General features: G+C 44.7%; 1 protein-coding gene across 1 annotated transcript in view; it reads left to right on the plus strand.

The window, feature by feature from the left end:
* TBX5 (T-box transcription factor 5) overlaps nucleotides 1-12,498 on the plus strand; it is a 44,750-nt gene that overhangs the window by 24,080 nt on the left and 8,172 nt on the right. Inside the window, exons 5-7 of the mRNA XM_035098282.2 lie at nucleotides 368-520; nucleotides 859-950; nucleotides 8,125-8,351. Coding sequence (XP_034954173.1) covers nucleotides 368-520; nucleotides 859-950; nucleotides 8,125-8,351 — 472 coding nt within the window. The remainder of the gene's footprint in view (nucleotides 1-367; nucleotides 521-858; nucleotides 951-8,124; nucleotides 8,352-12,498) is intronic.

Raw genomic sequence — 12,498 nt, forward strand, 5'->3', positions numbered from 1 at the left:
AGAGAAGACTATTGATGGCTCCTAGGCATGGCTATGCTCTGCCTCCACAATTCTAGTTGCTGGAAACTGCAGAAGGGGGGAAATAATAGAATTGTTGGAAGGGATCCTGAGAATAATCTAGTCCAACCCCCTGCAATGCAGGAATATGCAGCTGTCCCGTATGGGGATCGAACCTGCAACCCTGGCATTATCAGCACCATTCTCTAACCAACTGAGCTATCCTGCTTACTGGTTTCCCACATGCATATGGTTGGTCTCTATGACAACAGGATGCTGGACTATATGGGCCATTGGCCTCACCCAGCAGGCTCTTCTTACGTTCTTACATTCTTAATGTCTCCTCCTCCTCCTCCTCCTCCCCTTCTAGATCATCCTCAACTCCATGCACAAATACCAGCCCAGACTCCATATCGTCAAGGCGGATGAGAACAATGGGTTTGGCTCCAAAAACACAGCCTTCTGCACCCATGTCTTTCCAGAGACGGCCTTTATCGCTGTGACGTCCTACCAGAATCATAAGGTAAATGATGGTCCTTTGGAAATATTTTCGTGGAAACTGGAACATGGTTGAGGCAGAGTCTAGCATCCTCCTCTCATGGTGGCCAACCAGATGCCCCAATGGGAAACCCAAGCAGGACCCAAGCCCAAGAGCATGCTCCCTTGCTATGGTTTCCAGCAACTGCTATTCAGAAGCGTTACTTCCTCCCTCTGTGGAGCAGAGCATTACGATCATGGCCATCAGAAGGCTTCCTTTTTGTTTTGTTTTTAGGCCGATCTCTTTGGCCCAGATGACGGATCGTTGTCAGAATGAACAAAGCATCCCCCTCCAACTCTCCTCCTTCTGTTTTCTCTTTTCAGATCACCCAGCTCAAGATCGAAAACAACCCCTTTGCAAAAGGATTTCGAGGCAGCGACGATATGGAGCTGCACAGAATGTCGAGGATGCAAAGGTAAACATTTTCACAGCTGAGAACCCTCTTCAGCCACGTTGCTCCTTGAGCCAGCTTCTGAGGGTCACCTGTCTGTGGTGGGTTGGGCCAGAGGGAAAAGGGGGTGGAGCCAATAGGTTAGGGCTCATCCACAGATCCCCTTATCCCATGTCTAGAAAGCACTGGTCTGGAAAACTCCTCTTTAGTGCTAAATTGGAGCTAACCTGAGTTGTCCGAGTTGATTGACCACTAAATAACTGTTTCCCCTGGGTGAAAGCAGAAGGGCAAGAGAAAGTCTGGAGAAGTCATTAGCTTCTACAGATGCTATATCCTGCATCTAGGCAAGCAAGAGGCATTATTGGAGACATTGGCTGAGAAGAGCCTGCTGGATCAGGTCCGTGGCCCACCTGATCCAGCATCCTGTTTTCACAGCCAGTAGCCATTGATAGCACGTTGGTCTGATGTAGTCGAAACAAAATAATACTAAAAATCCTTCCAGTAGCACCTTAGAGACCAACTAAGTTTGTCATTGGTATGAGCTTTCATGTGCATGCACACTTCTTCAGAAGTACTTCTTGACGAAGTATCTGAAGGTTAGTTGGCCTCTAAGGTGCTATTGGAAAGTATTTTTTTATTTCATTGTTAGCATGATTTTCCATGACATTGTTTCTTTCTCTTTCAAAGACAGCCAAGGTGCAGAGGTGGAGCTAGCTGCTCCGGCACCCAGAGGGGTGGGGCTACTGTGGGGGTGGGGCTTGCATCCCAGGGGGGTGCTGCCTGCAGCGAGTGTCCCAGGGGGGCGGGGCGGCGATGTCACCCCCCTCAGGGATGACAACTGGAGTGGACTGCACCCACCGCACACCCCTTCCTCTGCCAGTGCCAAGTTGGTGGAAGTGAGTTTCATAGTTCGACTATGCACTGCAATGGAGAAGTCCTCTGTTGTATCTGTCCTGAATCTTCCAACATTCAGCTTCATTTGAATGTCTATGTGTTCTCGTGGTATGAGAGAGGGGAAACAACTTTTCTCTATCTGCTTTCTCCCTGCCATGCACAATTGGGTGGGGGATAGATAGATAGATAGATAGATAGATAGATAGATAGATAGATAGATAGATAGATAGCTAGATAGATGATAGATAATGTCGCCTCTTTCTCACCTTCTCTCTAAACTAAACAGTTCCCAATGCTGTAGTCTTTCTTCAAAGGGTGCCACTAGATTCCCTTTTGATCATTTGGAAGAATATCCCTTCGATAGTCAACTAAGTTTTCGTTTCCTCCATAAATTGGAGATGGAATTCATTGTGACTTAATTAGACACACAATTCTGCTTTTACAAATCTCTCTTTCTCTCTCTCTCTCTGGGTATGTATGTAATGGATAAGGCTCCTAAAACATGAACAGTTAAAAAAAATCATGAACAGGTGGTCATTTCCAACTTCAACTTGCTCCTGACATAAATGTAACCATGAGATTCTGGATGCGACATGTAAAGGCAGCCAGGAGTCTTGGCTCTCAGGCTGTGCCTCTTTTTCTCAGACAGAGAAGAGCACATGTTTCCAATCGGCGTAAATGCTCTGTCTTTCCTTGTATATATATTTATAGGTCCCAATCATTTCCCTTTTCTGAGAGGGATGTTTTTGTGAGATGATAGCCATGCTCAGGACTTTGTCAGCACAGCTGGGAAACGTATGAGAAGAACTTCCTTTCCCCTCACCGACTAATTCTGCTAAATATGCCATGAGCGCAGTCATGGGGAAGGGCCATAGCTCAGCAGTAGAGAATCTGCCTTGCATGCGGAAGGTTGCAGGTTCAATCCTTGGCATTTCCGGGTAGGGCTTGGAAAGTCTTCCTGCCTGAAATTATGGGGAGCCTCTGCCTGTCAGTGTAGACCAGGGTTTCCTACAACTCTCAGCATCCCTAGCTAGCAGGACCAGTGGTCAGGGATGAGGGGGGCAGTAGTCAAAAACAGCTGGTGACCCAAGTTTGGTAAACCCTGGTGGGGACAGTACTCAGCTAGATGGGCCCAATAGTCTGACTCAGCACAGGGCAGCTTCCTATTTATTTCAGGCCTTTACTCAGAACGGGACGCAGGTGGCGCTGTGGTCTAAACCACAGAGCCTAGGGCTTGCCGATCGGAAGGTCGGCGGTTCGAATCCCTGCGACGGGGTGAGCTCCCGTTGCTCGGTCCCTGCTCCTGCCAACCTAGCAGTTCGAAAGCACGCCCCAAAGTGCAAGTACAGTGGTACCTCTGGTTAAGTACTTAATTTGTTCTGGAAGTCCGTACTTAACCTGAAGCGTACCTAACCTGAAGCGAACTTTCCCATTGAAAAAACACCTCCTAAAACAGCAATTTAACACGAATTTTACTGTCTAATGATCCATAAAATGAAAGGCAATAATCAATGTACAGTGGTACCTCAGGTTAAGTACTTAATTGGTTCTTAACCTGAAGTGTACTTAACCTGAAGCGAACTTTCCCATTGAAAGGAATGGAAAGTGGATTAATCCGTTCCAGACGGGTCCGTGGAGTACTTAACTTGAAAGTACTCGACCTGAAGCGTACTTAACCCAAGGTATGACTTTAGATTAATAGGTACCACTCTGGTGGGAAGGTAAATGGCATTTCCGTGCGCTGCTCTGGTTTGCCAGAAGCAGCTTTGCCATGCTGGCCACATGAACCAGAAGCTGTCTGCAGACAAACGCTGGCTCCCTTGGCCAGTAAAGCGGGATAAGCGCCGCAACCCCAGAGTCGTCTGCGACTGGACCTAATGGTCAGAGAATCTTACATTAGTTTTTTGGGAAGGAGGTGATAATGTAATGAGTAGAACACCTGTTTTGCATTCAGGAGGTCCCCAGTTCAATCCACAGCATCTCCAGGCATGACCATGTGCATTCTTTGCAGAGCTGCTGCCATTCAGTGTCGACAACCCTGAGCTAGAAGGCCTGACTCTGGCAGCTTCTCCCGCAACTGGGGCATGGCCTTTGCTTCTAGAAAGCTGCCATATTACCAGGCATGCCATCTTGCAGATTGTCGAGGGCCCTGGCCCCCTCCTGGGAAAAATTGGGGGTCCTTGGTCCCACGCTAGATGGTGCCCTTGCATATTACTGACTCAGTCCCGTTAGTACTTTTAGCTCAGTATTCTTGACACTGACTGGCAGCAACTATCTGAGATTTCAGGCAGGGTTTCATTCCCAGCCCTGCCTTCAGCTGATGGAGATTGAAGCTTCAACCTTCTGCATGCAAAGCGGATCTCTATCATTGAGCTGCAGCTATTCCCAAAATAAAAAACCTAAGTAAAATTTGAAAAAAATGAAGCTAACTCACACACTCAAGCCATTGGTCCATTTAGTTCAGTATTTCCAACACTGACTGGCAGTGGCCATGCAGTGTTTCAGGCAGGAAATTCCCCCCCCCCCCCGTACCTGGAGATGCTGGGGATTGAACCTGGGACCTCCTGCATGCAAAGCAGGTGCCCTGCCACTGAGCCACAGCCCTTCCCTGCCTCTTGGCAAGAGAGCTGCCACTATGCATTGAGCCATGTGGGTCTCAGATGGAACCTAGTATTGGCAGGTGGGCAGGCCCACTGTCCATATGGGAACGCTTACTCAAATATAACACCCCTGTCCAATGTGGGTGAGCCCTAGCAGGGCCTGAGGATAGCAGCACGATTGAGTGGTTGGGAACCATCATTTCAATTTCCCACAATCCCCTCAAGCCATTTATCTTCCTGAGGCGAAGGACAAGATGGCACCATGACCATCCCATGTACAGAACCTGAGCAGACTGGCAGATGAATCTTGTTGCTACATGCGCAATGGGATTGTGTCCCCCACCTCATCTGAAGATGGCACTGCAGGACAGGCACACACAGCTCTGACCTCATGGGGAATGATACAGCCAAGAGGCCACCCCTGCCACCTGAAGCAGTTGGCTCACCCTACCTAATGGTAGAGCCGGCCGTTTATGGGACATTTCAGTGGTGGCTTCCAGATGCAGCTGCCTGCTACTGATTGAAACACTGTATTATTATTATTATTATTATTATTATTATTATTATTATTATTATTATTTATTATATCATAGAAAAATTGAGTTGGACGGGACTACAAGGAATCTTTTTGCCCAATGTGCATCAAGCCAGTTTAAACAACCCTGTCTTTTCCTAAATTACGATCATAGTGGTTTAATATTCAACCCCTTTTCCCAGGGAGCTCTGGGAATTGTAGCTCTGGGAGAGGCATGGGTGCCCCCCCAAATAACTCTCAGCACCCTTTAATTTTTTTAAAATTTTAATTATTTTTTTCTAATTTACGTTTCAAAATATTCATTTAGATGATCTTAAATCAATGACTTCCATTATTCCCTTCTTCTCTTCTGGTGGTTCATTTTGCATACCATACATCCCTGAATATTTTAAATGAACTATACTATTCAGTAATCCATTGTTACATCCATCAAAACTTACTTACACTGTTGAGTTTATCTTAATGCTACCAGCGTTTTTAAATAAACACAATTTTCACCCAGATATTCAGTAAATGGCGGTTCCCTCGCTACGAGAAGCCAAGTTACAGGGAACCAGGCAGAGGGCCTTCTCGGTAGTGGCACCCACCCTGTGGAATGCCCTCCCACCAGAGATCAAAGAGAACAAAAATTATCAGACCTTTAGAAGGCATCTCAAGGCAGCCCTGTTTAGGGAAGCTTTTAATGTTTGATGGATTTCTGTATTTTAATGTTTTGTTGGAAGCCGCCCAGAGTGGCTGGGGGAACCCGGCCAGATGGGTGGGGTATAAATAATAAATTATTATTATTATTATTATTATTATTATTATTATTATTATTATTATTATCATTATTATTAAACATTTTCCAGTCTTCTTTAAACATATGTTCTTGTTCTCTTATTCTATATGTTAAAACTGCAAGCTGTGTGTATTCCATTCGTTTATGTTGCCATTCTTCTTTGGTTGGGACCTTGCTTGTTTTCCATTTTTTGGCTAGCAGAACGCAGGCCGCAGTAGTAGCATACATAAATAATCTTTTTTGACACCTGGGAATTTCCCTCTGAATTATCCCCAAAAATAAGAACTCTGGTTTTTTTGTTTTGTTTTGAGAAAGGTACCGTATATTCCGGCGTATAAGACGACTGGGCGTATAAGATGACCCCCAACTTTTCCAGTTAAAATATAGCGTCTGGGATATACTCACTGTATAAGAAATACGACCCGGCATATAAGATGACCCCCGACTTTTGAGAAGATTTTCCTGTGTTAAAAAGTAGTCTTATATGCAGGAATATACAGTACTTTCAAACATCCCCCACCAATTCCTTATATATCATTTCCCAATACTCTTTTACCCTTTTACAAGTCCACCACATATGGTAAAACATACCCTCAACCTCATTACATCTCCAGCACTTACCTGATTCGGACTTACACATTTTTGCAAGTCTACTCGACGTTAAATGCCATCTATAAATGAGTTAAAATGATAACTCTCAGCACCCTTAATGAGCTATATCATTCCCAGGATCCTTTGAAGGAAGCCTTGACCATTTAAAGTGGAATCATAGTGCTTTATAGTGCAGACAGGGGCGGATTTAGGTTTGATGAGGCCCTAAGCTACGGAAGGTAATGGGGCCCTTTATATGTCCAGCTGTCCTTTGTCAACAACAAATTGTCACTGTTTTTTTGTGTTGAATATATGCGATATGGTAATTTACAGACCTAATGCTGTTTTAGGGGTTGTTTTTTAAAAGTCTGGAACAGATAAATCCATTTTGCATTACAGTGGTCCCTCGACTTACGAATTACTCGACATCCGAAGTTTTCGACTTACGAACGGGACAAATGGCCACACGCTTACGAATTTTTCTACATCCGAACGGAAACTGTTGGCGGTTTTAAATGCGGTTTCCTTGACTTACGAATTTTTAAATGCAGTTTCCTTGACTTATGAATTTTTCTGAATATTTTTTCCCTATGGGAATCCCGCTTTTCGACTTACGAAATTTTCGACCTACAAATGTGTATTCGGAACGGATTAAGTTCGTAAGTCGAGGGGCCACTGTACTTTCTATGGAAAAGCACACCTTGGTTTTGGAAGGCTTTGGTTTTGGAACAGATTTCCGGAACGGATCAAGTTTGAGAACCAAGGTACCACTGTACAGTATATAGAAATGAGCAAACCAGTGATGCAGTGGCACCTCGGGTCGTGAACCTGATCCATTCTGGGGTGCTGTTTGCACCCCGGAAAGTCCGCAACCTGAGCGGTGCTTTTGCGCATGCGCGAAAGCGCAATAGAGCGCTTCTGCGCATATGCATGTGGCGAAACCTGGAAGTAAACATTTCCAGGTCAGCTGCGTTCATAACACGAAAAAACGCAACCCACAGCAGACGCAACACGAGGTATGACTGTGTTTTAGGGAGCAGGCTAGCAGGTGGGGCCCATTACTTGCATCATAGGAGCCTACACAACACAAAACACTGTTGCTCATAGCTGCCAAGTACCCCGTTTTCCCCGGGAAACCCGCATTTTTACTTACCTTTCCCCGGTGGTCCCCCGTATCACTTCGTCTCCCGTTTTTCTCCGTTATTTTCTCCTGCCGGCGGCCATTTTTTCCCTTTCCGATTTGCCCATCTATGGGCACAAAAAATGGCCGGCGGCGGCTTCAAAAGTCGCATCTACGCATGTCCAGAAGTGCATAGATGCAACTTCCGGTGTCGGCGGCGGCCATTTTTGGTGCCCATAGATGGGCGGAGTGACACCGGAAGTTGCATCAACGTACTTCCTGACATGCGTACAAGCGAATTTCGAAGCCGCCGCCGGCCATTTTTGGTGCCCATAGAAGGGCAAAGCGACACCGGAAGTTACATCGACACAACTTCCGGTGTCACACGGCTGCCGGTCCCGGATTCTGCAGTCCGGGACTTGGAAGGTAAGCAAGCTGTTGCTATGTGTAGGTTTTATTTCATTTGTTTTTTATCTTATATTTTGAAAATGTACATCCAGTTTTTTTCCCCTTTAAATTTTTTGGGGTCCCCAAGAGAGTGGGGCCCCAAGCTATAGCTTGTTTAGCTTATACATAAATCCGGCACTGTAAGCTTACTGTAAGCCAACCCAGAAGTAGCAGGGTATACTGAGTGCAGATAGAGCATAAGTAACTGATGAAAACATTGCCTGTGTTTTCAGCAAGGAGTACCCTGTGGTTCCCAGAAGCACCGTCCGGCAGAAGGTGGCCTCCAACCACAGCCCTTTCAGTGGCGAGAACCGGGCATTGCCTGCCTCTTCCAACCTCGGGTCTCAGTTCCAGTGTGAGAACGGCGTTTCCAGCACTTCTCAGGACCTGCTACCAGCTGCCAACTCGTACCCTGTGTCGCAGGACCACAGCCAGATTTACCACTGCACCAAGAGAAAAGGTCAGGCCCTTTGAACAAAACTCACCTCCCTGGAAGAGAAATTAGGTCCACTTTCCCTTTCAGAAGCAAATCTATCCAATTGGCACCCCCCCCCCCAAACAATACGGGAACCAAAGCGCAGCTGTGCCATTTCAGAGCCGCACGTCTCCAAATTTCACGACACAGATATCCCCAAGCAAACGGTGTTTACAAAGATGCATGTGTTAGGGGAAAGCACTCAAAACAAGGAATATTTTACGGGAAATAACGTACAAAAAGGCATTACATTAGGGAAAACTGCTTGTGGAAACGTGTACGTTACTCAAAAGATGCATGCCAAAATTAAATGATCTACTATTTTATTTTATTATTTGTTAATAGTACCTCTTTTATTTTTTTACAAAAGTAATTCAAAGTGACTTACAACAAAGAAATACGCAATATACCGACGTCAAAACCAGCATGAAGAAAAAGAGAAAAAACACGAAAGTGTGTGTTTACTAGGAGAACCTCTCACTAAAATGGTGAATTTGCATGAGGATTTCTTAAATAAAGTAAACAAGTTGCAAATTGATGCAGGAATGTAGAGAAAATTCGATATTAGAAAAAAATGAGAAAGCAATAAAGACTGAAATGGGCAGATCCCTCCATCTTTGGGTGGCAGAGAGTCCTTGGCATTTATTCATTTCTTGAGTCCATGTTATGGATCTCTTCTCCCTGTTTAATGACTACGGGGATGGCTCATGCTGGCTAAGAACAGGAGGAGAAATTTGGTTTGGTTCGCCCTTTGAAATGAACCTATCTAATTTGTGCTTCTTGGATCAGTATGCAAACTGAAAATTCACAATTCTCTGAATTTTGCAGTGCCATTTCCCAAGCAAATACAGTGGTACCTCGGTTTAAGAACAGTCCTGTTTATACAAAATAAAAATGAAAATCCTTCCAGTAGCACCTTAGAGACCAACTAAGTGGGTCATTGGTATGAGCTTTTGTGTGCATGCTCACTTCTTCAGATACACGAAAGCTCATACCAATGACAAACTTAGTTGGTCTCTAAGGTGCTACTGGAAGGAATTTTGTTAGTTTGTTTCGACTATGGCAGACCAGCACGGCTACCTACCTGTAACTAGTCCTGTTTAAGAACAATTCGGTTTACGAACCCCGCAAAACCGGAGGTAGTGTCCCGGTTTGTGAACTTTACCTCGATCTAAGAACGCAATCCAAACAGTGGAAGGGCACTGGGGGTAGGAGGCCTCATTAGGGAAAGCGTTCCTCGGTTTAAAAACAGCTTTGATTTAAGAATGGACTTCCGGAACAGATTAAGTTCGTAAACCAAGGTACCACTGTATTGTGTGCAAATAATGTGTGTTTCAGGGGAAAGTGTGCATACAAGTGCACACATATCAGGGAAGATAATGTACAAAAATGCATTTTGTTAGAGGATAGATCGCCTGCCAAAACGTTTCCGTTAGGGAACATTGCAGGCAGATTGCATAGCAAAACAATAATTGCATACAAAATTCCATACAATTCCCAAACTCCATACAATTCCGACCCATTCCCAAATTTCCCGTTGCATGCCATTCTAAAATTCCATGCAGTTGTATACACAGTTATTTGGAAGTGCCTTTGCATACAAAAGCCTACCCTTCCGATGAGCGTAGGCAAATTGTGTACAAAAACGTGTATTAGGAGAGATGCACTCTGAAATGCTGGTGGATTATTGCGAGACCTTAAAAAAAACACGGATGCAGAAATGCGGTAAACATAATTTCAGACTGGGGAGAGAAAAAGAGAAATGGAAAGAAATAAGACTGGACAGACTTGTACATCCACTGTGATGACTGCCCCCCCCGCCCTCTGCAACATGCATTAGTATACTGTACATGTACTTGCAACAGAAACAAGACATCAGTATGACTCCCTCATTTCCCCCCAACCAGTGCTTCATTTCTCCAATTTGAACTTTAGTCCATCTCCATAGGAAGCTGCCTTATTACTGAGTCCATCTAGCTCAGGATAGTCTACCAAGAAGCAACAGCCATGACCCAGTTGTGGGGAAATACAGAACACCAGTAATTTATCCAACCAGAGAAGCAGGCTGTTTGTAGTAGGAGCATAGGAAGCTGCCCGAGTCAGACCACTGATCCATCTAGCTCAGTGCGGTTGACACTGACTGGCAGCGGCTCTGCAGAGTTTCAGGCAAGGGAGCCTCTCCCCACCCTATCTGGCGATGTCGGAGACTGGACCCAGGGCCTTCTGCCTGCAAGCAGACACTGAACCGTGGAGCTACTGGCCTCTACTTTCCCCTCTCCCCCACTCTTTCCGTTTCTCTGGCTGCTTTTTCCCACTGGCCGCTATTCTGGCAATTTCAGTCTGCATTATTGAAGAGCAGCATAGATGAAACCCAGAGAGATGGCCGCATAGTTCTATAGAAGCTGAATCCACATCCAGGGAGATAGCTGGTGCCTGGGATAAAGATAGCTTATCAGGCAAGGAGGCCTCTGAAAAGGATTCAGGATTAATACAAACGCTTAAATAGCTGATGTAAGGTTATTCCGAGGGGTGAAATTTACTGCTATTTCGAGAGACTACACAGGCTCTTTTGACCACTTGCCCACATGGGATTCGAGAGCAATGTTTTGACATTGAGCCATTCATTTATTTTCTTTAACATCTCGAAAGAAAGTTCCCAGTATTTGTTTTTTAATTTTTTTGATGAAGTAGATTTATTATTATTATTATTATTATTATTATTATTATTATTAAAATAATAAAAACATTAATATCCATTGTTACAGGTAATCAATTCAAAGAAACAAAGCTCCAACAATCCCATACACCCTTAATAAGCTAGGAGTAGATCTAGACCTCCTTCTGAGCAGATGATATAGGTACAATTACAACATCAGCATATATTCCCTTTAACTCTTTCTAAACCACTGAGCCTAGAGCTTGCTGATCAGAAGGTCGGCGGTTCGAATCCCTGTGACGGGGTGAGCTCCCGTTGCTCTGTCCCAGCTCCTGCCAACCTAGCAGTTCGAAAGCACGTCAAAGTGCAAGTAGATAAATAGGAACCGCTACAGCAGGAAGGTAAACGGCGTTTCCGTGTGCTGCTCTGGTTCGACAGAAGCGGCTTTGTCATGCTGGCGACATGACCTGGAAGCTGTACGCCGGCTCCCTCGGCCAATAACGCGAGATGAGCGCACAACCCCAGAGTCGGTCATGACAGTATCGATGACAGTATCGATGGCTAAAATGACAGTATCGATGGCTAATGATATGTCTGGGTAGGCTTGCTGAAATAAAAAAAAGGTTTTCAGCAGGCATCTAAAACAGTGAGGGCACCTGCCTAATGTCAGTTGTTGTTTCCAAAAACCCACGGATTTTGCAGCAACAGCATAAGAACTGAAGAAGACCCTGCTGGATCAGGCCAATGGCCCATCCAGTCCAACTTCCTATAGACCAGTGGTTCCCAACAGGTGGTCCGGGGACCCCCAGGGGTCCGCGAGCTATGCCAGAGGGGTCCACAAGATGCTATTAGAATAAAAAATATATTAAATATATTTCGTATGATAACAGATTTTTTGTTTTGGCCGCTTCCTGCATGAGCAGAGTCTAGCGCAAAACTAGAATTAGATAGAGGCAGTAGTTCTGCTGTATGCCGCAAGGACTACAAGAAACTTGGAGATAAGGCAATGAAAAAGATCCTTCCATTTGCAACCACATATCGGTGTGAGCAAGCATTTTCTTCCATGTGTTTCACGAAAAACAAATATAGGAATCGGCTCGACATGGGGTCGGATTTCAGAGTGAAAGTTTCAAGTTTGGAACCTAATATTTCAGAAATAATGGACTCAAAGGACAGATTTAACTCATCACATTAAGAACTGAAAATTAAAACTAACTGTATACTGATGGAGTACTCTGTTGTAACTGTAAAAAACGTATAAATATAAAATATAAAAAGACTCTTAATTTGGCTCCCACTTTTTAATTTTAGGATTAGGAATTAATGGGGGTCCTTGTCACAATAGCGGCTCGATGAGGGGTCCTCGAGAAAATTTTGTTGGGAACCCCTGCTGTAGACAACCAGTGTGGGAATGTTAGGGATGTGGATTAGGATATATTATTAGATAGATCCTATCCAAGCTTGTGTTATCAAGCT

The sequence above is a fragment of the Zootoca vivipara genome, chromosome 17 (genome assembly GCF_963506605.1).
Source record: "Zootoca vivipara chromosome 17, rZooViv1.1, whole genome shotgun sequence".
NCBI classification, from domain to species: domain Eukaryota; kingdom Metazoa; phylum Chordata; class Lepidosauria; order Squamata; family Lacertidae; genus Zootoca; species Zootoca vivipara.